The following is a 25131-nucleotide window of genomic DNA, read 5'->3' as shown; positions in this document are numbered from 1 at the left end:
TGCCCGCCATGGCTTCTTCCCGGCGGCTTCTTCCCGGCCGGGCTCTGGGTTCGAGAAAGCGGGCTGGCTGACGGGCAGAGGAGGAAGTGAAAGTCAGATGGGGAAACCCACAGGGGAAGGAGCAGGACACGGGGGGGGAGGGTTTGAGGGTGGGAAGGGAGATGGCGGAGGCACCAGGTTGGGGGGGGTACCGTGGGGGGGGCACTTTCTCTGCTTTGAAGCAGCAGTCACTGGATGGGGGGCGTGGGGGGGGCGGGGAGGGTGTCCCACTGCCAAGCCAAGGATGCCCAAACACCCCACCCCCATTTTTGCCCCCCTTGCCTTTCACACACACACCCCAGATCGAAAGGAAGCCTGGGAGGGAGGGGGGGGTCTTGTGCTGAGATTGGGGGGGGTCTTTTAAGTCCTCTTAAGAGACTAGACTAGAGGGCGGGGGGGGGGGCTGGACTAGAAGACCTCCAAGGTCCCCTCCAACTCCTATTCTGTTCTATTCCATTCCATTCCCTCTGCTGTTCTGTAAGGGCCTCCTGTTCGCACACGGGGTTGGACTAGATGACCGCTGAGGTCCCCTCCAACTATTCTATTGTATTCTATTTCCTCCCCGCCGTCCAAGCCCCCCCCCCAAGAGAAAGAAATAGGGAGGGGGAGGGACCCACTTACCGCCGCTTGAGTGGGAGGGAGGAAGAGGGGGGGCACACACACACACACACACACACACCCCAAAGACCCGGAGCAAAGAGGAGCGCGCCCACACACGCACACACACAAAGACACAAACCCCAAAGACCCGGAGCAAAGAGGACCCCAACACACACACACACACCCCCCAAAGACCCGGAGCAAAGAGGAGCGCGAGCACACACACACACACACACACACACACACACACACACACACAAAGACACAAACCCCAAAGACCCGGAGCAAAGACGACCCCAACACACACACACACACACACACCAAAGACCCGGAGCAAAGAGGAGCGCGAGCACACACACACACACACACACACAAAGACACAAACCCCAAAGACCCTTAGCAAAGCGGAGCCGACAAACACAAAGACACAAACCCCAAAGACCCGGAGCAAAGAGGACCCCAACACACACACACACACACCCCAAACACCCGGAGCAAAGAGGAGCGCACACACACACACACACACACACAAACCCCAAAGACCCGGAGCAAAGCGGAGCCGACAAACACAAAAACACAAACCCCAAAGACCCGGAGCAAAGAGGACCCCAACACACACACAAACACACCCCAAAGAACCGGAGCAAAGAGGAGCGCGAGCACACACACACACACACCCCAAAGACCCGGAGCAAAGAGAAGAAACACACACACACACACACCCCAAAGACCCGGAGCAAAGAGAAGAAACACACACACACACACACACACCCCAAAGACCCGGAGCAAAGAGAAGAAACACACACACACACACACACACCCCAAAGACCCGGAGCAAAGAGAAGAAACACACACACACACACACACACCCCAAAGACCCGGAGCAAAGAGAAGAAACACACACACACACACACACACCCCAAAGACCCGGAGCAAAGAGAAGAAACACACACACACACACACACCCCAAAGACCCGGAGCAAAGAGAAGAAACACACACACACACACACACCAAAGACCCGGAGCAAAGAGAAGAAACACACACACACACACACCCCAAAGACCCGGAGCAAAGAGAAGAAACACACACACACACACACACACCCCAAATACCCGGAGCAAAGAGAAGAAACACACACACACACACACCCCAAAGACCCGGAGCAAAGAGAAGAAACGCACACACACACACACACCCCAAAGACCCGGAGCAAAGAGAAGAAACACACACACACACACACACCCCAAATACCCGGAGCAAAGAGAAGAAACACACACACACACACACACCAAAGACCCGGAGCAAAGAGAAGAAACACACACACACACACACACACCAAATACCCGGAGCAAAGAGAAGAAACACACACACACACACACACACCCCAAAGACCCGGAGCAAAGAGAAGAAACACACACACACACCCCAAAGACCCGGAGCAAAGAGAAGAAACACACACACACACACACACACCCCAAAGACCCGGAGCAAAGAGAAGAAACACACACACACACACACAAACCCCAAAGACCCGGAGCAAAGAGAAGAAACACACACACACACACACACCCCAAAGACCCGGAGCAAAGAGAAGAAACACACACACACACACACACCCCAAAGACCCGGAGCAAAGAGAAGAAACACACACACACACACACCCCAAAGACCCGGAGCAAAGAGAAGAAACACACACACACACACACACACCCCAAATACCCGGAGCAAAGAGAAGAAACACACACACACACACACCCCAAAGACCCGGAGCAAAGAGAAGAAACGCACACACACACACACACCCCAAAGACCCGGAGCAAAGAGAAGAAACACACACACACACACACACCCCAAATACCCGGAGCAAAGAGAAGAAACACACACACACACACACACCAAAGACCCGGAGCAAAGAGAAGAAACACACACACACACACACACACCAAATACCCGGAGCAAAGAGAAGAAACACACACACACACACACACACCAAAGACCCGGAGCAAAGAGAAGAAACACACACACACACCCCAAAGACCCGGAGCAAAGAGAAGAAACACACACACACACACACACACCCCAAAGACCCGGAGCAAAGAGAAGAAACACACACACACACACACAAACCCCAAAGACCCGGAGCAAAGAGAAGAAACACACACACACACACACACCCCAAAGACCCGGAGCAAAGAGAAGAAACACACACACACACACACACCCCAAAGACCCGGAGCAAAGAGAAGAAACACACACACACACACACCCCAAAGACCCGGAGCAAAGAGAAGAAACACACACACACACACACACACCCCAAAGACCCGGAGCAAAGAGAAGAAACACACACACACACACACACACACCAAATACCCGGAGCAAAGAGAAGAAACACACACACACACACACCCCAAAGACCCGGAGCAAAGAGAAGAAACACACACACACACACACACACCCCAAATACCCGGAGCAAAGAGAAGAAACACACACACACACACACCCCAAAGACCCGGAGCAAAGAGAAGAAACGCACACACACACACACACCCCAAAGACCCGGAGCAAAGAGAAGAAACACACACACACACACACACACCCCAAAGACCCGGAGCAAAGAGAAGAAACACACACACACACACACACCCCAAAGACCCGGAGCAAAGAGAAGAAACACACACACACACACACACCAAAGACCCGGAGCAAAGAGAAGAAACACACACACACACACACCCCAAAGACCCGGAGCAAAGAGAAGAAACACACACACACACACACACACCCCAAATACCCGGAGCAAAGAGAAGAAACACACACACACACACACCCCAAAGACCCGGAGCAAAGAGAAGAAACGCACACACACACACACACCCCAAAGACCCGGAGCAAAGAGAAGAAACACACACACACACACACACCCCAAATACCCGGAGCAAAGAGAAGAAACACACACACACACACACACCAAAGACCCGGAGCAAAGAGAAGAAACACACACACACACACACACACCAAATACCCGGAGCAAAGAGAAGAAACACACACACACACACACACACACCAAAGACCCGGAGCAAAGAGAAGAAACACACACACACACCCCAAAGACCCGGAGCAAAGAGAAGAAACACACACACACACACACACACCCCAAAGACCCGGAGCAAAGAGAAGAAACACACACACACACACACAAACCCCAAAGACCCGGAGCAAAGAGAAGAAACACACACACACACACACACCCCAAAGACCCGGAGCAAAGAGAAGAAACACACACACACACACACACCCCAAAGACCCGGAGCAAAGAGAAGAAACACACACACACACACACCCCAAAGACCCGGAGCAAAGAGAAGAAACACACACACACACACACACACCCCAAAGACCCGGAGCAAAGAGAAGAAACACACACACACACACACACCAAATACCCGGAGCAAAGAGAAGAAACACACACACACACACACCCCAAAGACCCGGAGCAAAGAGAAGAAACACACACACACACACACACACCCCAAATACCCGGAGCAAAGAGAAGAAACACACACACACACACACCCCAAAGACCCGGAGCAAAGAGAAGAAACGCACACACACACACACACCCCAAAGACCCGGAGCAAAGAGAAGAAACACACACACACACACACACACCCCAAAGACCCGGAGCAAAGAGAAGAAACACACACACACGCACACACACCCCAAAGACCCGGAGCAAAGAGAAGAAACACACACACACACACACACAAACCCCAAAGACCCGGAGCAAGGAGGAGCCGAAACGCAGCGACGTTCCGGGCTGGAGGCTGCCTCCGAACTGCCGACCGGAGAAGAAGAAGGGGGGGGGACGGCTTGTTTTGGGGCGCGGGGAGGGGCTCCATCCCTCCGCCCCCCACGCGCCATTTCCCACCAAGGGCCACGGGGGGGGGGGGATGCTGCAAAGGGAACTTTCGCAACCGGGAAAGTCCTCGGGTCACCTGCGGCCACGGGAGCCGCTGAGTCCGCAGATCACCCGGGGAAGGGCCCGGGACTCGAACTCAAGACGGGGAAGGGCGGTCCGACCCCCACACGCCCCACCTCCCAGGCTGCGAGGAACAGGGCTGCTGCTTGGGCAGCGGGGTCAGACTAGATGACCTACCAGGTCCCTTCCAACTCTGCTATTCCGGTCTATGATAAGAGGAAGATGCTTTTCTCCCGGGAGGAGACGGCCGGGGAGGATGGGCCCTGGGAGAGTAGAGCCCCTGGCCTCGGGGAGGGGTCCTGCCTCCAAGGACGGCCTTGTAGAAGACAAACCCACCCACCCCCGACTCCGAAAGTGGCACAGGCCGGGACCCGGCACAGGGTTCGGGTTAAGCCCCCAGCATACGGTTTTGATACAGGTCGTCCACCACTTACACTTCATTTAGTGACAGCTCGAAGTTACGACGGGGCTGGGAAAAGGGACTTAGGACCTCCCCCTCTCTGCCCTTAGAGACCGTGGCCGCCTCCCCAGGGTCCCGGGCTCAAAATTCAGACGCCCAGCCGCCGACTCGTATTTATGATGGTCGCAGCATCCCGGGGGGGGGGGGCAGTCGCGTGGTTTCCCCTTTTGCGACTTTCCGACGAGGGGGCAAGCCAGATTCGCTTAACGACCAGGTTAGTAACTTCACAAGTTAGTAAAACGCTGGAAGTTTTTAAGAAGAGGTTGGAGAAACTCTTTGTCCTGGGGTTGGACTAGATGACCTCCAAGGGCCCTTCCAACACTGTTATTCTATTCTATTCTATTCTATTATTTTCATTATATACGGTACTATTCTATTCTATACTCTTCTATTCTATACTATTCTATTTCTATTCTATTCTATATTCTAATCTCTACTATTCTATTCTATATTCTGTTGTTCTATTTCTATTCAATAGCAGTAGTAGTAGTAGTAGTTGGAAGGAACCTTGGAGGTCATCTAGTCCAAACCCCTGCTCAGGCAGGAAACGCTACACCATTTCAGGCAAATGGCTGTCCAGTCTCTTTATAATAGTAGTAGTAGTAGTAGTAGTAGTAGTAGTAGTAGTAGTAATAATAATAATAATAATAATAATAATAATAATAATAATAATAATAATAATAATAATAATAAAGTTGGAAGGGACCTTGGAGGTCATGTAGTCCAACCTCCTGCTTAGGCAGAAAACCCTACAGCATTTGAGGCAAATGGCTGTCCAGTCTCTTCATAGTAGTAATAATAGTAATAGTAGTAATAATAATAATTAATAATAATAATAATAATAAAGTTGGAAGGGACCTTGGAGGTCATCTAATCCAACCCCCTGCTCAGGCAGGAAACCCTATACCATTATGAGACAAATGGCTGTCTAGTCTCTTCTTAAAAACTTCCAGCATTGGAGCATTCACCGCTTCTGGCGGCAGGTGGTTCCCCTGGTTAATTGTCCTGACTGTCAGGAAATTCCTCCTTAGTTCCAGGTTGCTTCTCTCCTTGGTGAGTTTCCATCCGTCGCTTCTTCTCCTGCCCCTTCGGGCACTTTGGAGAAGAGCTTGACTCCTTCTCCTTTGGGGCCGCCCCTGAGATACTGGAAGGCTGCCATCATGTCCCCCCTGGTCCTTCTCTTCATTAAACTACACATACCCAATTCCAGCAGCCGATCCTTGTATGTTTTAGCCTCCAGTCCCCCAATCATCTTTGTTGCTCTTCCCTGTACTTGTGATTTGGATTGCGTGACCGTTGGGGGACACAGCGTGAAACAGTTGTCACTTTTTCCAGTGCACTGCCCTTTAACTTTGGTCACTAAACGAATGGTCGTTAAGTTGAGGACTAGCTGCAAAGTGCCTCTTCCCCCCCCCAATCCACAGACCTTGAAATCTTTTCTGGAGGACCAGATTCTCTCCTTCCCCCCCCCCCGCAAAATGCGACATTTTCTCTGACATCCCAAAGGTGATTTCCACCCCCACCCCCCGGAGGCAACTAGACTTTTTTCTTTGAAGAAGTTTCCCTTCTCATCCCAGAAGCTTCTTCAGCTCTGACTAACAATTATATTCTTCAGTCAGAACCAGAAGAAGCTTCTAGGATGGGAAGTGAAACATCTTCAAGGGGAAAAAAAAACAAAAAAGCTCTAGACTGGATTTTCGGGGCGTGGGAATGGGAAGACTTATCCTCCTTGCAGACGGCTGGTCAGTTGACTCCTTTTACCGAGGTGTTGAGGCCACTTGGAGGTTTGTCTGAGTCCTCAGGGTCCTGTGAGGCGTGCAGGGGCCTTCTTGTCTCCAGGACTTTCCTGCCCTGGGTCCCTCCTGCAGCCCAGAAGGCTCCACGGATATTTGCACCACTCAGCTGATCCCGAGGAAACAGGTAAACCTCCAAGTGGCCTCAACGGCTGTCTGAAAAGACGCAAATGACCAGCGGTCTGCAAGGAGGATAAATCCTTCCATTATCCGGTCAGAGCTGAAGAAGCTTCTCAGATGGGAAGGGAAACGTCTTCAAAGAATAATAAAAAAGTCCGATGAGGACTCAAAGACAAACCTCCAAGTGGCCTCAACAGCTGTCTCAAAGGAAGCAAATGACCAGCGCTCTGCAAGGAGGATAAATCCTTCCATTCCCCCACCATTCGGTCAGAACTTGGTTTTTGCTCTTGAAGCAAAAGGGTGGGGGAATGAGAAGATTTATCCTCCTTGCAGAGCACTGGTCATTTGCCTCCTTTTAGAGGGTCGTTGAGGCCACTTGGAGGTTGACCTGTGTCCTCGGGGTCTCGAGTGGTGCAAATAAGTGGTCTATGCCCAGTTCTACCACACGGTCCTTTCAGCAGGTCCAAGAAGGCTCCACATCCCTTTGCACCACTCAAGGTACCCGGAGGACACACAGATAAACCTCCAGGTGGCCTCAACACCTCTCTGAAAGAAAACAAATGACCAGCGGTCTGCAAGGAGGAAAAATCCTTCCATTCCCCTACCATCTGGTCAGAGTTGAAGAAGCTTCTTGGATGCGAGGGGAAACGTCTTCAAAGAATAAGAAAGTCCCACGAGGACTCAAAGACAAACCTCCAAGTGGCCTCAACGGCCGTCTGAAAACAAACAAGTGACCAGCGGTCTGCAAGGATGCTAAATCTTTCTTTTCCCCACCATCCAGTCAGAGCTTTAGAAGCTTCTCAGATGGGAAGGGAAACGTCTTCAAAGAATAATAAAAAAGTCCCATGAGGACTCAAAGACAGACCTCCAAGAGGCCTCAAAAATGACCAGCGTTCTGCAAGGAGTATAAATCCTTCCATTCCCCCACCATTCGGTCAGAGCTTGGTTTTTGCTCTTGAAGCAAAAGGGTGGGGGAATGAGAAGATTTATCCTCCTTGCAGAGCACTGGTCATTTGCCTCCTTTTAGAGGGTCGTTGAGACCACTTGGAGGTTGACCTGTGTCCTCGGGGTCTCGAGTGGTGCAAATAAGTGGTCTATGCCCAGTTCTACCACACGGTCCTTTCAGCAGGTCCAAGAAGGCTCCACATCCCTTTGCACCACTCAAGGGACCCGGAGGACACACAGATAAACCTCCAGGTGGCCTCAACACCTCTCTGAAAGAAAACAAATGACCAGCGGTCTGCAAGGAGGATAAATCCTTCCATTCCCCTACCATCTCGTCAGAGCTGAAGAAGCTTCTTGGATGGGAAGGGAAACGTCTTCAAAGAATAAGAAAGTCCCATGAGGACTCAAAGACAAACCTCCAAGTGGCCTCAACGGCCATCTGAAAGCAAACAAGTGATCAGCGGTCTGCAAGGATGCTAAATCTTTCTGTTCCCCACCATCCAGTCAGAGCTGAAGAAGCTTCTCAGATGGGAAGGGAAACGTCTTCAAAGAATAATAAAAAAGTCCCATGAGGACTCAAAGACAAACCTCCAAGTGGCCTCAACAGCTGTCTGAAAACAGGCAAATGACCAGCGGTCTGGAAGGAGGATAAATCCTTCCGTTCCCCCACCATGCAGTCAAAGCTGAAGAAGCTTCTTGGATGGGAAGGGAAACGTCTTCAAAGAATAAGAAGAAATTCCCATGAGGACTCAGACAAACCTCCAAGTGGCCTCAACAACTCTCTAAAAGGAGGCAAATGACCAGCGGTCTACAAGGAGGATAAATCCTTCCATTCCCCACCATCCGGTCAGAGCTGAAGATGATTATTGGATGGGAAGGGAAACACCTTCAAAGAACAATAAGAAAGTCCCATGAGGACACTGATAAATTTCCAAGTGGCTTCAATGACTCTCTAATAGAAGGCAAATGACCAGCAGTCTGTAAGGTGCATAAATCCTTCCATTATCCGGTCAGAGCTAAAGAAGCTTCTTGGATGCGAAGGGAAACATCTTCAAAGAATAACAAAATCCCAGGACTCAAAGCTCCAAGTGGCCTCAACGGTTGTCTGAAAGGGGGCAAATGACCAGCGGACTGCAAGGATAAATCCTTCTATTTCCCTGCACCATGCGGTCAGAGCTGAAGAAGCTTCTTGGTTGGGAAGGGAAACGTCTTCAAAGAATGATAAAAAAAAGTCCCACGAGGACTCACAAGACAAACCTCCAAGTGGCCTCAACAGCTGTCTGAAAGGATGCAAACAACCAGTGTTCTCCAAGGAGTATAAACCCCGCCATTCCCCACCATCCAGTCAGAGCAGAAGAAGCTTCTTGGATGGGAAAGGAAACGTCTTCAAAGAAAAAATAAGAAAGTCCCACAAGGACTCAAAGCTCCAAGTGGCCTCAATGACTCTCTAATAGAAGGCAAATAACCAGCAGTCTGTAAGGAGTATAAATCCTTCCATTATCCGGTCAGAGCTAAAGAAGCTTCTTGGATGGGAAGCGAAACATCTTCAAAGAATAATACAAAAGTCCCATGAGGACTCATAGACAAACCTCCCAGTGGCCTCAACGGCTGTCTGAAAGGAGGCAAATGACCAGCGGTCTAGAAGGAGGATAAATCCTTCCGTTCCCCCACCATGCGGTCAGAGCGGAAGAAGCTTCTTGGATGGGAAGGGAAACAACTTCAAAGAATAATAAGAAAATCCCAGGACTCGAAGCTCCAAGTGGCCTCAACAGTTGTCTGAAAGGGGGCAAATGACCAGCGGTCCGCAAGGAGGATAAATCCTTCCATTCCCCAGAGCTTCGGGGATGACCCGGATGATGTCTCCACAGACGTTTTCTCCCATGCTCGGGAGGGAGATGGAACAAGTCCCAAATTTGGAGCCCGCCCCGGGGCCAGCCCTCTCCGTGGTCTGTTTTCTCCCCCCCCCTCACCTTCAGCCCCACCACACCCCAGCCCCACCACCCCTCACAATCTATATGGGGCAGCTCTCCGATCTTTCCAGACCGAACGAGGCCGGGCAATCCGATTGGCCGGCGCGACTGCCCATTCGGCACCGCAGGAAGGGGCTGGGGGGGGAGGGTGGCCTTTGGTGACCGCCATTTTAAATAATTAAGTAAATGAATGAATCAAGGAATCAATAAATAACACAAGGCACTTTTTGCGACTTCTCCCGGTCGAGGTTTTATGGAAGGCAAATTTGACCAACCGATCGTCCGTCGGCTTCCTTTAGGCCGCCGATGGAAGAGTTTCTGAGGATTCTGCGAGACAGCATTTTTTTTCGAGCGGGGGGAGGAAGAACAACTGAACGGCAAGGATCGGAAAAGAAACGTGGTGTTGGGGGACTCGTTCCCCCCCTCAACACACACACCGAGAGTGGTTTTACACACTTGTACGCCCCCAAGCAATTTGGCTTCGGGACGTCGTCAATGGAGAGGAGCTCCTCTTGTTTTGCAGCCGTCCCGTTTAGTGACCGCGACGGTGCAGAAAAGCGACGTACGGAGCGGTTCTTGCACTCACAATCCTCGCGCTTGTGGCCGACGCAGCGGCCGCCGGATTGTGATTCGGGGGGCTGGGAAAGCATCGCAGAGTGAGGACGGTTGCGGCGTCCGCGGCGAGGACGCGCGACTTTCCCGGCTGTCTTTTGAACCGACCAGTCAAGGCAACCGACAGGGGGAGCCAGCCAGGGAAGGCGGCCTTCACGCACCAGGTCTCGCTTTCACGACCAACTCCTCGGTCCCACCTGTGGCTGTAAGTCGAGGACTGCCTGCGGTGGGGAGGAGAGGGCAGAGAGGATGGGGAGAGGAGGGGATGGGGAAGGGATGAAAGGACAGGAGGAGAGGGGAGGGGAAGGGAGAGTAGAGAGAAGGGGAGAGGGGAGGGGAAGGCCAGCAAGGCCGAATTTGATACAGGCAGTCCTTGAGTCACAACAGAGCCCAAAATTTACGTCGCTAAGTGAAACGCTCGGCTTTTGCCCCCATTTCAGACTGAAGGGCTCGCTCCCTTGGCGGCCCCTCCCACAAGATGCTCCAGAGGGCCCCCCCTACCCGCTCAAACAGCCCCCCCCTCGATTTGTGGACCCAAACTCTCAGGGTGACCCCCCCACCCTGGCTGTGGGCTGGCAGAGCCCGACCAGCAGCCCCCTCCCTCCCTCTGCAGGGAAACCCCCGCACACACACCCCACCCGGCGCCCACCGTGGAGGCCGTTCCCATTTCTTCACAGCTTTAATGGAAAAAGAAAAACCGTCGGCAAGGGGGGTCTTCTCCGGCTAGGGCTGGGGGGGGGGGCAGGCGCCCCATGGACAGGTCCGCCCGGCCCCCGAGGGGGAGGGTCCAAGAGTCCCGGCATCACCCCCACCCGACGTCCTTTGTCCGGTGGCTGGGGGGGGATGCGAGCTCCCCGTCTCGGTGCGGCCCCTGCCGTTATCTGCGGTAGGCGGCGAAGGCCACGAAGCTGAAGAGGAGGGTGAGGCCGGCCAGGCAGGTGGTGGCCGTGGCGGTGAAGGCGTGGCGGTGCTGCAGCTGGAAGTACCACAGGGCGCCCAGCATTAGCACCAGCAGCGGCAGCATCAGGCCGCCCACGTTCAGGGCCGGCCGGGCGGTGTCGGCGTTGCTCCGGGGTCCGGCGCCGGCACCCGAGGAGGGGCCCGGCGCCCGTTGCTGGGAGACGTGGCAGTGGAGGACGCTGTTGTGGGTCAGGTGCAGGGCGGCCAAGGTCTGGCCGTCGTCCCGGAGGAGCTGGCCCTGGTAGATGAGGCGCACGAGGTGCTCCTGGCCGGGGAAGTGGAGCCTAGTGGGCGAGAGAAGGAGAGAGAGGAGTGGGGGGGGGCGGCCCCGAGTCCCGTCCTCCCCAGCGGCCTCCTCCGCTCTGCGTGTGCCCAGGAACCCAAACCCCGGGGGGGGGGCAGGAGCAGCAAAACCACCTGGTGCCCTGCGAAAGTGGCAGGGGGGGGGAGGTGGGTGAGAGCAGGAGGAAAGCGGCAGGTGGGAGACCCTCCCCTGCCCCGCAGCCCCTGCCCAGGGATTGGCTCTTGTCTGCCTCCAGTGAGAGGCAGAGGAGGAAGATTATTATTATGATAGGATGATGATGATGGAGGAGGAGGAGGGGGAAGACAGGAGGGAGGGGGGAAGGAGGGAGGACAAGGGGAAGGAGGGAGAGGGGGAAGGAGGAAGGAGGGGGGAAGGGGGAGGGAGACGGAAAGGAGGAAGGAGGGGGGAAGGGGGAGGGAGAGGAGGGGGAAGGAGGAAGCGGGGAAGGGGGAGGAGGGGGAGGGGAAGGAGGGGGAGAACAAGGGGAAGGAGGAGGGGAAGGAGGGGGGAGGGGAGGGAGAAGAAGGGAAGGAAGAGGGGAAGGAGGGAGGGGGGGAGGGGAAGGAGGAGGGAGAGGGGGAGGGAGGAGGGGAGGAAGATGATGATGGAGGAGCAGGGGAAGGAGGGAGGGGAGGAAGAAGAGGGGAGGGGGGAGGGGAAGGAGGGGGAGGGAAGGGGGGAGAAGGGGATGATGGTGATGGAGGGGAGGGGGAAGGAGAACAAGGGGAGGGAGGGAAAGGAGGGAGATGACGATGACGATGATGACGATGGAGGGAGGGGGGAGGGCGAGAGAGAAGGAGGGAAGGAAGAGGGGAAGGAGGGAGAGGGGGAGGGGAGGAAGATGATGATGGAGGAGAAGGGGAAGGAGGAGGGAAAGGAGGGGGAGAACAAGGGGAAGGAGGGGGGGAGGAAGAAGAGGGGAGGGGGGAGGGGAAGGAGGGAGAGGGGGAGGGGAGGAAGATGATGATGGAGGAGAAGGGGAAGGAGGAGGGAAAGGAGGGGGAGAACAAGGGGAAGGAGGGGGGGAGGAAGAAGAGGGGAGGGGGGAGGGGAAGGAGGGAGAGGGGGAGGGGAGGAAGATGATGATGGAGGAGAAGGGGAAGGAGGAGGGAAAGGAGGGGGAGAACAAGGGGAAGGAGGGGGGGAGGAAGAAGAGGGGAGGGGGGAGGGGAAGGAGGGAGAGGGGGAGGGGAGGAAGATGATGATGGAGGAGAAGGGGAAGGAGGAGGGAAAGGAGGGGGAGAACAAGGGAAGGAGGGGGGGAGGAAGAAGAGGGGAGGGGGGAGGGGAAGGAGGGAGAGGGGGAGGGGAGGAAGATGATGATGGAGGAGAAGGGGAAGGAGGAGGGAAAGGAGGGGGAGAACAAGGGGAAGGAGGGGGGGAGGAAGAAGAGGGGAGGGGGGAGGGGAAGGAGGGAGAGGGGGAGGGGAGGAAGATGATGATGGAGGAGAAGGGGAAGGAGGAGGGAAAGGAGGGGGAGAACAAGGGGAAGGAGGGGGGGAGGAAGAAGAGGGGAGGGGGGAGGGGAAGGAGGGAGAGGGGGAGGGGAGGAGATGATGATGGAGGAGAAGGGGAAGGAGGAGGAAAGGAGGGGAGAACAAGGGGAAGGAGGGGGGGAGGAAGAAGAGGGGAGGGGGGAGGGGAAGGAGGGAGAGGGGGAGGGGAGGAAGATGATGATGGAGGAGAAGGGGAAGGAGGAGGGAAAGGAGGGGGAGAACAAGGGGAAGGAGGGGGGGAGGAAGAAGAGGGGAGGGGGGAGGGGAAGGAGGGAGAGGGGGAGGGGAGGAAGATGATGATGGAGGAGAAGGGGAAGGAGGAGGGAAAGGAGGGGGAGAACAAGGGGAAGGAGGGGGGAGGAAGAAGAGGGGAGGGGGGAGGGGAAGGAGGGAGAGGGGGAGGGGAGGAAGATGATGATGGAGGAGAAGGGGAAGGAGGAGGGAAAGGAGGGGGAGAACAAGGGGAAGGAGGGGGGGAGGAAGAAGAGGGGAGGGGGGAGGGGAAGGAGGGAGAGGGGGAGGGGAGGAAGATGATGATGGAGGAGAAGGGGAAGGAGGAGGGAAAGGAGGGGGAGAACAAGGGGAAGGAGGGGGGGAGGAAGAAGAGGGGAGGGGGGAGGGGAAGGAGGGAGAGGGGGAGGGGAGGAAGATGATGATGGAGGAGAAGGGGAAGGAGGAGGGAAAGGAGGGGGAGAACAAGGGGAAGGAGGGGGGGAGGAAGAAGAGGGGAGGGGGGAGGGGAAGGAGGGAGAGGGGGAGGGGAGGAAGATGATGATGGAGGAGAAGGGGAAGGAGGAGGGAAAGGAGGGGGAGAACAAGGGGAAGGAGGGGGGGAGGAAGAAGAGGGGAGGGGGGAGGGGAAGGAGGGAGAGGGGGAGGGGAGGAAGATGATGATGGAGGAGAAGGGAAGGAGGAGGGAAAGGAGGGGGAGAACAAGGGGAAGGAGGGGGGGAGAAGAAGAGGGGAGGGGGGAGGGGAAGGAGGGAGAGGGGGAGGGGAGGAAGATGATGATGGAGGAGAAGGGGAAGGAGGAGGGAAAGGAGGGGGAGAACAAGGGGAAGGAGGGGGGGAGGAAGAAGAGGGGAGGGGGGAGGGGAAGGAGGGAGAGGGGGAGGGGAGGAAGATGATGATGGAGGAGAAGGGGAAGGAGGAGGGAAAGGAGGGGGAGAACAAGGGGAAGGAGGGGGGGAGGAAGAAGAGGGGAGGGGGGAGGGGAAGGAGGGAGAGGGGGAGGAAGATGACGAGGCTGAGGGAGGGGGAGACCCACCTCTTCAGGGCGCCCACCGTGTCTGCGGGGCTCACCCGGGCCAGCCGCTCCGTCTCGTTCAGGAACTTCAGCCGGAGCAGGAAGGGGGGGGCCGGCTCCCCCGCCCCCGACCCCTCCCCGGCCACGCCCACGGCCACGCCCCGCCCGGGCTCCGGCGGGAGGGGCGGGGGGGAGGGCGGGGCGGCGGCGGGGGTGGTCTCGGCGCGCAGGCGCGGAGCGGCCCCCTCCGCCCCGCCCCCTCCTCCCCCTCCCCCTCCCCCCGCCGCCGTGCGCGTGGAGAGCCAGGCCAGGCCCAGCAGCGCCAGCGCCAGCAGCGCCCCGAACGCCGCCGCCACCTCGTCCCCGACGCCCTCCAGCAGCGCCATCGCCCGCCGGGCCCCGGAGGGAAGGGAAGGGAGGGAGCGACGAGAGGGAGGAGAAAGAAGGGCCCGGCCGTCGCCCGCCGCGCTTCCGCTTCCGCCCGCCGGGAGACGCGCTTCCGGGAGCGCCCTCCTCTCCCCCTGCCGACGTCACTGGCGCGCGCCCGCCTTCCCCCCCCGCCGCGGGGCCTTGTGGGCGCTGTAGTGGCCGGGCGGCCCCGCCCAGGAAGGCGACGCGCTTCCGGGGACCCCGAGGCGGAAGCGGGTCCGCCCCCCCTCCTCTTGCTGGGGGATGGGAGGGGGGAAGAGTTGTGGGTGGAGCCAGAGGAGGAGGAGGAGGAGGAGGAGGAAGGTCTGGGGATGCCCGGCCTGTCCCGGGGGTGACCTTGAGGGTTAGCTGGAGACAGAGAGAGAGAGAGAGAGAGGAAAGAGAAAGAAGGAAGGAAGAGAAGAGCCAGAATCAGAAAAGAACGAGAAGAAGAAAAAATGAAAGAGAATGAGACTAGAAAAGAAAAAAAAAGAATTAAGGAATGAGAGGACGGGAAGAAAGAAAAGAAAAATGAAAGAATGAGAAAAGGAGGAATGAGGAGCGAGAAAAAGAAAGAGAAGAGAAAAAGAAAGGAAAAGTCAGAGAGTGAGGAAAGAAGGAAAGGGAAGACAGAAAGGGGAAAGAAAGATTAGAAAGAAAGAAGGAAGGAAGGAAGACAAGAAGAAAGAAGGGTTCTGTACAAATGGCTTCTGTGTCCCATTACACTTGGCCAGGAAGGAAGGAAGGAAGGAAGGAAGGAAGGAAAAGAGAGACCCAGAAAAGAGAACGAGAAGAAGAAAAAATGAAAGAGAATGAGACTAGAAAAGAAAAAAAAAGAATAAGGAACGAGAATGAGAGGAGAGGAAGAAAGAAGAAAAATGAAAGACAATTGAGAAAAGGGGGAATGAGCGAGAAAAAGAAAGAAGAGTAAAAGGAAAAGTCAAAGAGTCAGGAAAGAAAGAAAGAAGGAAAGAAAGGGAAGACAGAAAGGGGAAAGAAAGAAAGAAAGGAAAGAGGGAAGACAGAATGGGGAAAGAAGGATTCTGTCCTTGAGGGTTAGGTGAAGAGAGAGAGGAAAGAGGGAAAGAGAAAGAAGGAAGGAAGGAAGGAAAGGAAAGAGGGAAGACAGATTCTGTACAAATGGCTTCTGTGTCCCATTACGCTTGGCCAAGAAGGAAGGAAGGAAGGAAGGAAGGAAAAGAGAGACTCAGAAAAGAGAACGAGAAGAAAAACAATGAAAGAGAATGAGACTAGAAAAGAAAAAAAAAGAATAAGGAACGAGAATGAGAGGAGAGGAAGAAAGAAGAAAAATGAAAGACAATTGAGAAAAGGGGGAATGAGCGAGAAAAAGAAAGAAGAGTAAAAGGAAAAGTCAAAGAGTCAGGAAAGAAAGAAAGAAGGAAAGAGAAAGGGAAGACAGAAAGGGGAAAGAAAGAAAGAAAGGAAAGAGGGAAGACAGAATGGGGAAAGAAGGATTCTGTCCTTGAGGGTTAGGTGAAGAGAGAGAGGAAAGAGGGAAAGAGAAAGAAGGAAGGAAGGAAGGAAGGAAAGGAAAGAGGGAAGACAGATTCTGTACAAATGGCTTCTGTGTCCCATTACGCTTGGCCAAGAAGGAAGGAAGGAAGGAAGGAAGGAAAAGAGAGACTCAGAAAAGAGAACGAGAAGAAAAACAATGAAAGAGAATGAGACTAGAAAAGAAAAAAAAGAATAAGGAACAAGATTGAGAGGAGAGGAAGAAAGAAAAGAAAAATGAAAGACAGAAAAGGAGGAATGAGGAGCGAGAAAAAGAAAGAAGAGAAAAAGAAAGAAAAAGTCAAAGAGTCAGGAAAGAAAGAAGGAAAGGGAAGACAGGGGAAAGAAAGATTAGAAAGAAAGAAGAAAGGAAAGGAAAGAGGGAAGACAGATTCTGTACAAATAATAATAATAATAATAATAATAATAATAATAATAATAATAATAATAATAATATAATAATAATAATAATAATTTTATTTATATACCGCCCTTCTCCCGAAGGACTCAGGGCGGTGAACAGGGCAAACATATAAAAATACAAAAATACAAAAGTTAAAAAAAGAATTAAACACAATGCCCAAGCTAAAACAATAAATAGATATATTAAAAAACAACAGTAAAATCCCAACCCATCCCCCATCAGGCCAGGCCAGCTTCTTCGAACAAGTGAGTCTTCAGATCGCATCGGAAGGGGTGAAGGTCAGGCGCCATCCGGAGCTCGACCGGCAACCGATTCCATAAATCCGGAGGGCCCACAGAGAAGGACCTCCCCCTGGAAGTGGCTTCTGTCTCCCATTACACTTGGCCAGGAAGGAAGGAAGGAAGGAAAAGAGAGAATCAGAAAAGAGAACGGGAAGAAGAAAAAATGAAAGAGAATGAGACTAGAAAAGAAAAAAAAGAATAAGGAATGAGAATGAGAGGAGAGAAAGAAAGAAAAGAAAAATGAAAGACAGAAAAGGAGGAATGAGCAAGAAAAAGAAAGAAGAGAAAAAGAAAGGAAAAGTCAAAGAGTCAGGAAAGAAAGAAGGAAAGAGAAAGGGAAGACAGAAAGGGGAAAGAAAGAAAGGAAGGAAAGAGGGAAGACAGAACGGGGAAAGATACACAAATGGCTCCTGTGTCCCATTACACTTTTCCCAGGAAGGAAGGAAGCAAGGAAAAGAGACAGAATCAGAAAAGAGAAAGAAAGAGAAGAAAGAAAAGGAAAGAATGAGAATGAAAAAGAATTAAGGAATGAGAGGAGAGAAAGAAAGAAGAAAAGTGAAAGAGAAAGGAGAGAAAAAGACAGGGAAAGAGGGAGCGAGGGAAGAAGGAAGGAAAGGAAAGGAGGATTCTGTACAAACTCCTGCTGTGTCCACTTACACAATAAGAAAGAGAACAAGACAGGCAGAAAGAAAAAGGATCAGAAGAGAACGAAAAGAAAGAGTGAGAATCAGAATACAAAACAAAAGAATAAGGAAGGAATGAGAATAAAAAGAGAACAAGAAAGAAGAGAAGGAGAAAAGGAGGGATGAGGATAAAATGTCTGCAAAGGGTCTAGGGCAGGGGTAGGCAGGTAGCCTCAGCTCTTTTTACGACTCGTGGACTTCAACTCCCAGAATTCCTGAGCCAGCCGTGCTGAGGGGAGAGTTTCCAAGTTGTGCCATGCTGGCTCAGGAATTCTGGGAGTTGAAGTCCACCAGTCATCCAAGAGCCGAGGCTGCCTACCCCTGGTTTCCTGCCTGAGCAGGGGGTTGGACTAGATGACCTCCAAGGTCCCTTCCAACTTATTCTTCTTATTATTAAATGAGAAGAGAAAAAGAACGGAAAAGACAGTGAGGAAAGAAAGAAAAAAGGAAGGCCGCCCCCCCATCGGAGGAAGCGGAAGTTGGGGTTCACCTCCACCCAGGATTTCCTGGGCCCACTTGGGGTCCACCTCCCAGTTGCAGGAAAGAGGCTGAAGTTCTGGGAAAAGGCGGGAAAAGCCGCTTCAGTCTGATGGATACGAAGGGCCGGATTTGGGCCTGACCAGTCGGGAGAAAAGGGAGGATTAAGCGGGGGGGGGGACGTGACGGCAGTCTTGCAGGATTTGGGGGAGAAACCGGAGAGGGACCACGTCCAGGACATCCAGTTGTCCCTACACGCTCCAAGCGGACTTCGTGCAACTGGGGAACGTGGCCGAACTTTGGCGCCAGAGGATGAGACGGCAGCCGCCTTTTCTACGGGGAATTTCGGCCAGGTTGATGATTTCAGGATATCGACAGCCGCCCGTCTCAAAGAACGCGACTGGGCGGTTGACCGCCACGTAAAACGCGTCATAAGAAAACCAAAACGTGGCCAGAGCCGTACGCATCTCCCAATTTCAAAAACGCAAACAATTGGATTTACAATTGCGCCAGGCGGTTGGTTTAAAAAAAACACAAAAACACGGTAAATAAACCGGGAGAGGAACAAGCCACAATGGAGGGAAACGGACACGAATTCCGCCAAAGGGCAAACCTTCCTGATTAACCTAGAACTAAGGAGAAACTTCCTGATAGTCGGAACAATTAACCAGTGGAACTCCTTGCCTCCAGAAGCGGTGGATGCTCCAACACTGGAAGTTTTCAAGAAGAGACTGGACAGCCATTTGCCTGAAATGGTCTAGGCTAGGTTTCCTGCCTGAGCAGGGGGCTGGACTGGATGACCTCCGAGGTCCCTTCCAGCTCTGCGATTCTATGATTCTGTCAGGGTCTCCTGCTTGAGTAGGGGGCTGGACTAAATGACCTCCGAGGTCCCTTCCAGCTCTGCGATTCTATGATTCTGTCAGGGTCTCCTGCTTGAGTAGGGGGCTGGACTAGATGACCTCTGAGGTCCCTTCCAGCTCTGCGATTCTATGATTCTGTCAGGGTCTCCTGCTTTGAGTAGGGGGCTGGACTAGATGACCTCCGAGGTCCAGCTCTGCGATTCTATGATTCCGTCAGGGTCTCCTGCTTGAGTAGGGGGTTGGACTAGATGACCTCCGAGGTCCCTTCCACACTGGAAGTTTTCAAGGAGAGACTGGACAGCCGCTTGTCCGAAATCGGGTAGGGTTTCCTGCCCGAGCAGGGGGTTCGACTGGATGACCTCCAAGTTCCCATCCACCTTCCAGACTGGACGTTTTCGAGGAGAGACTGGACAGCTTCTTGTCTAAAATGGGGTAGGGTTTCCTGCCTGAGCAGGGCGTTGGACTGGATGACCTCCAAGGACACTTCCAACTACTACTACTACTTTTTCTTCTTGTTGTTATTTTATTATTCTTATTCTATCTTTTATTCATTAAACACGAACCTCAGTCAACTGAACATTCAGATTGACTGGTGCTGATGGTTGACACAGGTTGCTGCCAGCATCCTAGGTATCAACCAGGTATCTCCATCATCATCATCATCATCATCATCATCATCATCATCATCATTATTATTATTATTATTATTATTATTATTATTCCCCAGGATTGTGAAGAGGGCCAGGCCGAGTGTGGACACAGAAGAGGCAAAGCAGCATTGTCCGCTTGGATTCCACCCCACAAAAACAACAACAACCACCAAGAAAAGGCTCGGAGTAAATTCCTCAGGGACCGTGCCGAGAGCAGAGCTGCGTCTTCGTTACTCATCTCGACTTGGCTAAACAGGCAGCTGCTCACATCTGTGGGCGACGCTAAATTATTCAGAGCGCAAAAAGATCAAAATAAAAAAAAATGAGAAAGGGTTGGAAAAGGCCACGGCAGACACCCCCCCCCCCGGGACGGGATCCGCTTGACGAGGAAGAAGGATCAGCATCCTCAGGGAATTATAGAATCAGAGTTGGGAGGGAGCTCGGAGGTCATGTAGTCCAGCCCCCTGCTCAAGCAGGAGACCTTTACAGAATATAGAATCATTAAGTGTTGGAAGGGACCTCGGAGGTCATCTAGTCCAGCCCCCTGCTCAGGCAGAAAACCCCATACCATTTCAGGCAAATGGCTGTCCAGTCTCTTCTTAAAAACTTTCAGTGTTGGAGCATTCACAGCTTCTGGAGTCAGGTGGTTCCACTGGTTAATTGTTCTAACTGTCAGGAAGTTTCTCCTTAGTTCCAGGTTGCTTCTCTCCTTGATGAGTTTCCATCCATTGCTTCTTTTCCTGCTTTCAGGTGCTTTGGAGAAGAGCTTGACTCCCTCTTCTTTGGGGCCGCCCCTGAGATACTGGAAGGCTGCCATCATGTCACCCCTCACCCTTCTCTTCGTTAAACTGGGCATTCCCAATTCCAGCAGCCGATCCTTATATGTTTTAGCCTCTGGTCCCCTGATCATCTTTGTTGCTCTGCTCTGCGCTCTTTCTAGAGTCTCAGCATCCGTTTTACATCGTGGGGACCGAAACTGGACGCCGTATTCCAAAGTGTGGCCTTACCAAGGCCATTGTAAAGCGGTAGTAACGCTTCACGTGACCTTGATCCTCTCCCTCTGTTCATGCAGCCCAGCACCGTGTTGGCTTTTTTTTTGGCAGCTGGAGCGAGATCCCCCTCGCAGTGGCTACTATTGAGCAAGGTACCTCCTATACTACACCTCTGCCTTTGGTTTTTCTTGTCTAAGTGTACAACCTTGCTTTTTTTTATTTTCCACCGTTGAATTGGGTATACCCTCCTTGGGTTCTGGCTAAGTCCCGAGAAGCCCGAAGCCCCAATTGAAGATAGTGTCCAGGCAGCTTTCTCGGCGGCGGAGCTGCTCGCCAGAGCCTTCGGAAGAGAAAACCCAGGGCGCGGCCCTCGGCCCCTGCCCCACCCCAGCCAAAGTCTAAAGCTGGTGGTGGAGCGCTTGGCTGGGTGCCTTCGGCAGGCCGCGCGCCCACGTCGGCTTGGAAAAAACACTTTCGGCCGGGCCGGAAGAGAAGAAAGCCTTTGTCCGGGAGAGAAGAAGGCTTAGGCGGAGGCCGAGAGACGCTCCGTCGGAAAAGGAATGGCGGAGGCAGGAATGTTTCGCCAGATCCTCTCAGCCGGAGTCTGTAGAGCGGAGCGAGAGGTCGACCAGGCTGAAATGGCTTGGATTGAAATTGGCTCTGATGACGGGATCTTGGCTTGTTCTCCTCCTCCTCCTCCTCCCTTTTAGCCCTGATGACGTTCCCTAGCTGGGTCATGGGACGTCTGCAAGGAAACCCCCCCCCCGGCTCAGAGAGCACCAGGGACCCCATAATCCTCTTTCTTTCTTTCTTTCTTTCTTCCTTTTCTTTCTTCCCTTTCTTTCTTTCTTTCTTTCTTTCTTTCTCTTCTCCTTCTTCTCTTCCCTTCTAGCACTGATGATGTTCCCTAGTTGGGTCATGAAACGTCTGCAAGGAAACCCTCCAAACTCAGAGAGCACCAGGGACTCCATAATCCTCTCTCTTTCTTTCTTTCTTCCTTTCTTTTTCTTTCTTTCTTTCTCTTCTCCTTCTCCTTCTTCTCTTCCCTTCTAGCACTGATGATGTTCCCTAGTTGGGTCATGAAACGTCTGCAAGGAAACCGCCCAGCTCAAAGAGCACCAGGAACCCCACAGTCCTTCCTCCTCTTCTTCCTCCTCTACCATCTCCTGGAGTCCCTTTGAGCTCACACCTACTGCTTCAGGGACTCCATCCTGTTAGATGATTAGTGCCAGCCATTGGCAGTTCCCCAAAAAGGTCATCAGATGGAGGCAAAGAGGCTTCTTTGCTTCCACTGATGAGCCAAGGGTCTCGGACCCACAGCCCCATTGGCGAGAGAGTTTTATGGTCAGGGAGGGGCCAAGACCCCCCATAAATACCTCTGCACGAGGGGCTACTCTTTGTCTCTTCTTTCTCCAGTTCTAGTTTCTACTTCTAGTTCTATCTCTACTCCTAACCTCTATTTTAGTCATGTAATACTAGCTTGTTTTGTTTTATTTTATTTCTCTCTTACATGCAGGCATGAATGCTTTCATGCCAAGTACTTCTTTCTCTTTGATCTATCATGAATAAAGCTAAATATGATTGCATCTCTGCGTGATGCCTTTGCTTGGAAGCTCCTTTAACGATTCACTCGTGAGAACACCTCACACATCCAGCCACCTCATTCTCTGTCGTCCCCTTCTTCTCTTGCCCTCGATCTTTCCCAGCCTTAGGCTCTTCTCCAGTGAGTCCTTCCTTCTCATTAGGTGGCCAAAGGATTTGAGTTTCAGCTTCAGGATCTGGCCTTCTAAAGAGCAGTCAGGGTTGATCTCCTCTAGGACTGACCGGTTCGATCGCCCTGCAGTCCAAGTGACTCGCAGGAGTCTTCTCCAGCACCACAGTTCAAAGGCCTCAATTCTTTGGCGCTCAGCCTTTCTTATGGTCCAGCTTTCACTGCCATACATTGCAACTGGGAAGACCATAGCCTTGACTATGCGCACTTTGGTTGGCAGGGTGACATCTCTGCTTTTTAGTGTGCTGTCAAGATTTGCCATGGCTTTCCTCCCCAGGAGCAAGCGTCTTTTAATTTCTTGGCTACAGTCCCCATCCGCAGCGATCTTGGAGCCCAGGAAAATAAAATCTGTCACTACCTCCATTTCTTCCCCATCTATTTGCCAGGAATTGAGAGGGTCGGATGCTATAATCTTGGTTTTCTTAATGTTTAGTTTCAACCCAAGTTTTTTTTTATTGAAAAGTTTTATCATACATTTTATCTTTAACAAACCCCCCTACCCCTCCCCTATCCCTCCCTCCTTACCCCTCCCCCCCCTCCCCCCCCCCCCGACTTCCCAGAGCTAAGTACAAGGTATAAAAGACAAAAATGTTAATGTTTAGTTTCAACCCAAGTTTTGCACTCTCCTTCTTCACCTGCAACAAGAGGCTCTTCAGTTCTTCTTCACTTTCTGCCATTAGAGCGGTATCATCTGCATATCTTAGGTTATTGATATTTCTCCCGGCAATCTTTAATTCCAACTTTTGATTCGTCTGGCCCTGCCTTTCTCGTGGTGGGATCAATTTGAGACAAAACGGAAAAGGTCCAGGCGATCCTGAGTTGCATTAAGAGGGATTCCCTCAAGACCACCCGCGCGGCACTAACACCACTCTGCAGAGGCTTCGGTCGTGCAAGGGACACCCCCACCTGATCCTGGAGCACGGAGAGTGGAGAGAAGGAGGGAACGACGCCGCAGGCTGACCCGACTACTCGGGAGGAGAGCGTCCCGCCCTCCTCCACAAGGCACACCTGGAGACTGAGACTTAAGGAGACGCTGCGGGGAGAGGGATTGCTCGGGAACAGATGCCGATTTCCTGAGGAGTTTTTGTGTGCGTTGTCGCTCATCTCTTGTTCGGTGTTGTGACTTCCGCTCGGAAACCTGGAAACTCTGACCGCTGGACTGACGGGCCACGTTGCTCGGAGGTTCAAACCCCCTCGGCGTGTATTTTGGCTCTCCTTCTGAAACCGCTCAGGCAGGTCGTGCGTTTCGTCAGGTTTACGATGCGTGTGTCATTCCTGGTTATCTCCGTGGCCTTGAGTAAATTCCCCTTCTAATCAGAAAGGGCATGTGAAACTCCTTGCAGCCAGAGGCGGCTGAAAGTGTGTGTGTGTGTGTGTGTGTGTCTCCCTTTGTTCGGAGGCCTGGAGCAATTCAAGGGCGGTTCAAATTGCCAGCTGACTGCGTCGCCTCGCTGCCGTGCCCTGGGCCATCACAGGCCTCGTGAGGCCACCCCTGAAATATGGCCCCCAGTTTTGGTCCCCACCATGTAAAAAAAAAGACGTTGAGACTCTGGAAAGCGGGCAGAGAAGGGGCAACAAAGACGATCAGGGGAACTGGGGGGCTAAAATGAATCAGGGAACGGTGGCTGGAATTGGGGGGTGTCTAGTTTAACGACGAGAAGGACCAGGGGGGACATGACAGCGGCCTTCCAATGGTTGAGGGGGGGGTGTCTCACGTAGAGGAATGGGGGGGTCAACCTGTTCTCCAAAGGCCCGGAAGCCCAGAGAAGGAATAACGGATGGAAACGGATCAAGGAGTCAAGCGGGAAATGAGGCTGGGTTTTTCTGGCCGTCGAGAACAGCCAACCGATGGAACGGGAGCTGCCAGCCAAAGTTGTGGCAGTTTCATCGCCGGAGATTTTTACGAAGAGGCCGGACTGCCATCCGTCAGAAATGGTGTGGGCTCTCCTGTTTGGGCAGGGGGTTCGACTGGATGACCTCCAAGGTCCCTTCCAAGTCTGGGATTCTATTCTATTCTATTCTGTTCTGTTGTGTTCTGTGCTATTCTGTTCTGTTCTGTTCTATTCTATTCTAGCCTATATTTTATTCTATTCTATATTCTATTCTGTATTCTACTATTCTATTCTACTCCTATTCTATTCATTGTTCTAATCTATTCTGTATTCTATTCTATTCCTATTCTATATTTAATTCTATATTCTATTCTGTATTCTACTGTATTCTACTGCTATTCTATTTATTGTTCTAATCTATTCTGTATTCTATTCTGTTCTATTCTGTATTCTATTCTATTCTATTCTATTCTATTCTATTCTATTCTATTCTATTCTCCTAGCCTAGCCTAGCCTATATTTTATTTTATTCTATATTCTATTTTGTATTCTACTGTATTCTACTATTCTATTCTACTCCTATTCTATTCATTGTTCTAATCTATTCTGTATTCTATTCTATTCCTATTCTATATTTTATTCTATATTCTATTCTGTATTCTACTGCTATTCTATTTATTGTTCTAATCTATTCTGTATCCTATCCATTGTTC

At 52.4% G+C, this 25131-nt stretch overlaps 2 protein-coding genes across 2 annotated transcripts in view; one reads left to right on the top strand and one right to left on the bottom strand.

Moving 5' to 3' along the window:
* Positions 1–11144: 11144 nt before the first annotated feature.
* Positions 11145–15011, bottom strand: TMUB1 (transmembrane and ubiquitin like domain containing 1). Its single transcript, XM_083380019.1, has 2 exons — positions 14550–15011; positions 11145–11766 (listed from the first exon to the last, which is right to left on the bottom strand). Exons 1-2 carry the CDS (start codon positions 14912–14914, stop codon positions 11400–11402), a joined length of 732 nt encoding a protein of 243 aa, XP_083236145.1. The 5' UTR covers positions 14915–15011; the 3' UTR covers positions 11145–11399.
* Positions 15012–24364: 9353 nt separating this feature from the next.
* The window catches only part of AGAP3 (ArfGAP with GTPase domain, ankyrin repeat and PH domain 3), a gene marked incomplete at its 5' end in the record, with an annotated part of 18111 nt that continues 17344 nt past the window's right edge, over positions 24365–25131 (top strand). The window contains 1 exon segment of the mRNA XM_083380037.1: positions 24365–24511. Within this exon segment, the coding sequence (XP_083236163.1) occupies positions 24365–24511 (147 nt within the window).

The sequence above is a fragment of the Vipera ursinii genome (assembly GCF_947247035.1).
Source record: "Vipera ursinii genome assembly, contig: SUPER_Z_unloc_1, whole genome shotgun sequence".
In the NCBI taxonomy this organism is placed as follows: Eukaryota; Metazoa; Chordata; class Lepidosauria; order Squamata; family Viperidae; genus Vipera; species Vipera ursinii.
The sequence above is the reverse complement of the archived record's forward strand: the minus strand, read 5'-3'. Positions and strand labels throughout refer to the sequence as shown.

Coding starts and splice junctions, on each gene's coding strand:
- TMUB1 (XM_083380019.1), bottom strand. CDS start 14,914: ATGGCGCTGCTGGAGGGCGTCGGGGACGAGGTGGCGGCGGCGTTCGGG. Junction 11,767..14,549: donor ACGGTGGGCGCCCTGAAGAG/GTGGGTCTCCCC, acceptor CTCGCCCACTAG/GCTCCACTTCCCCGGCCAGG.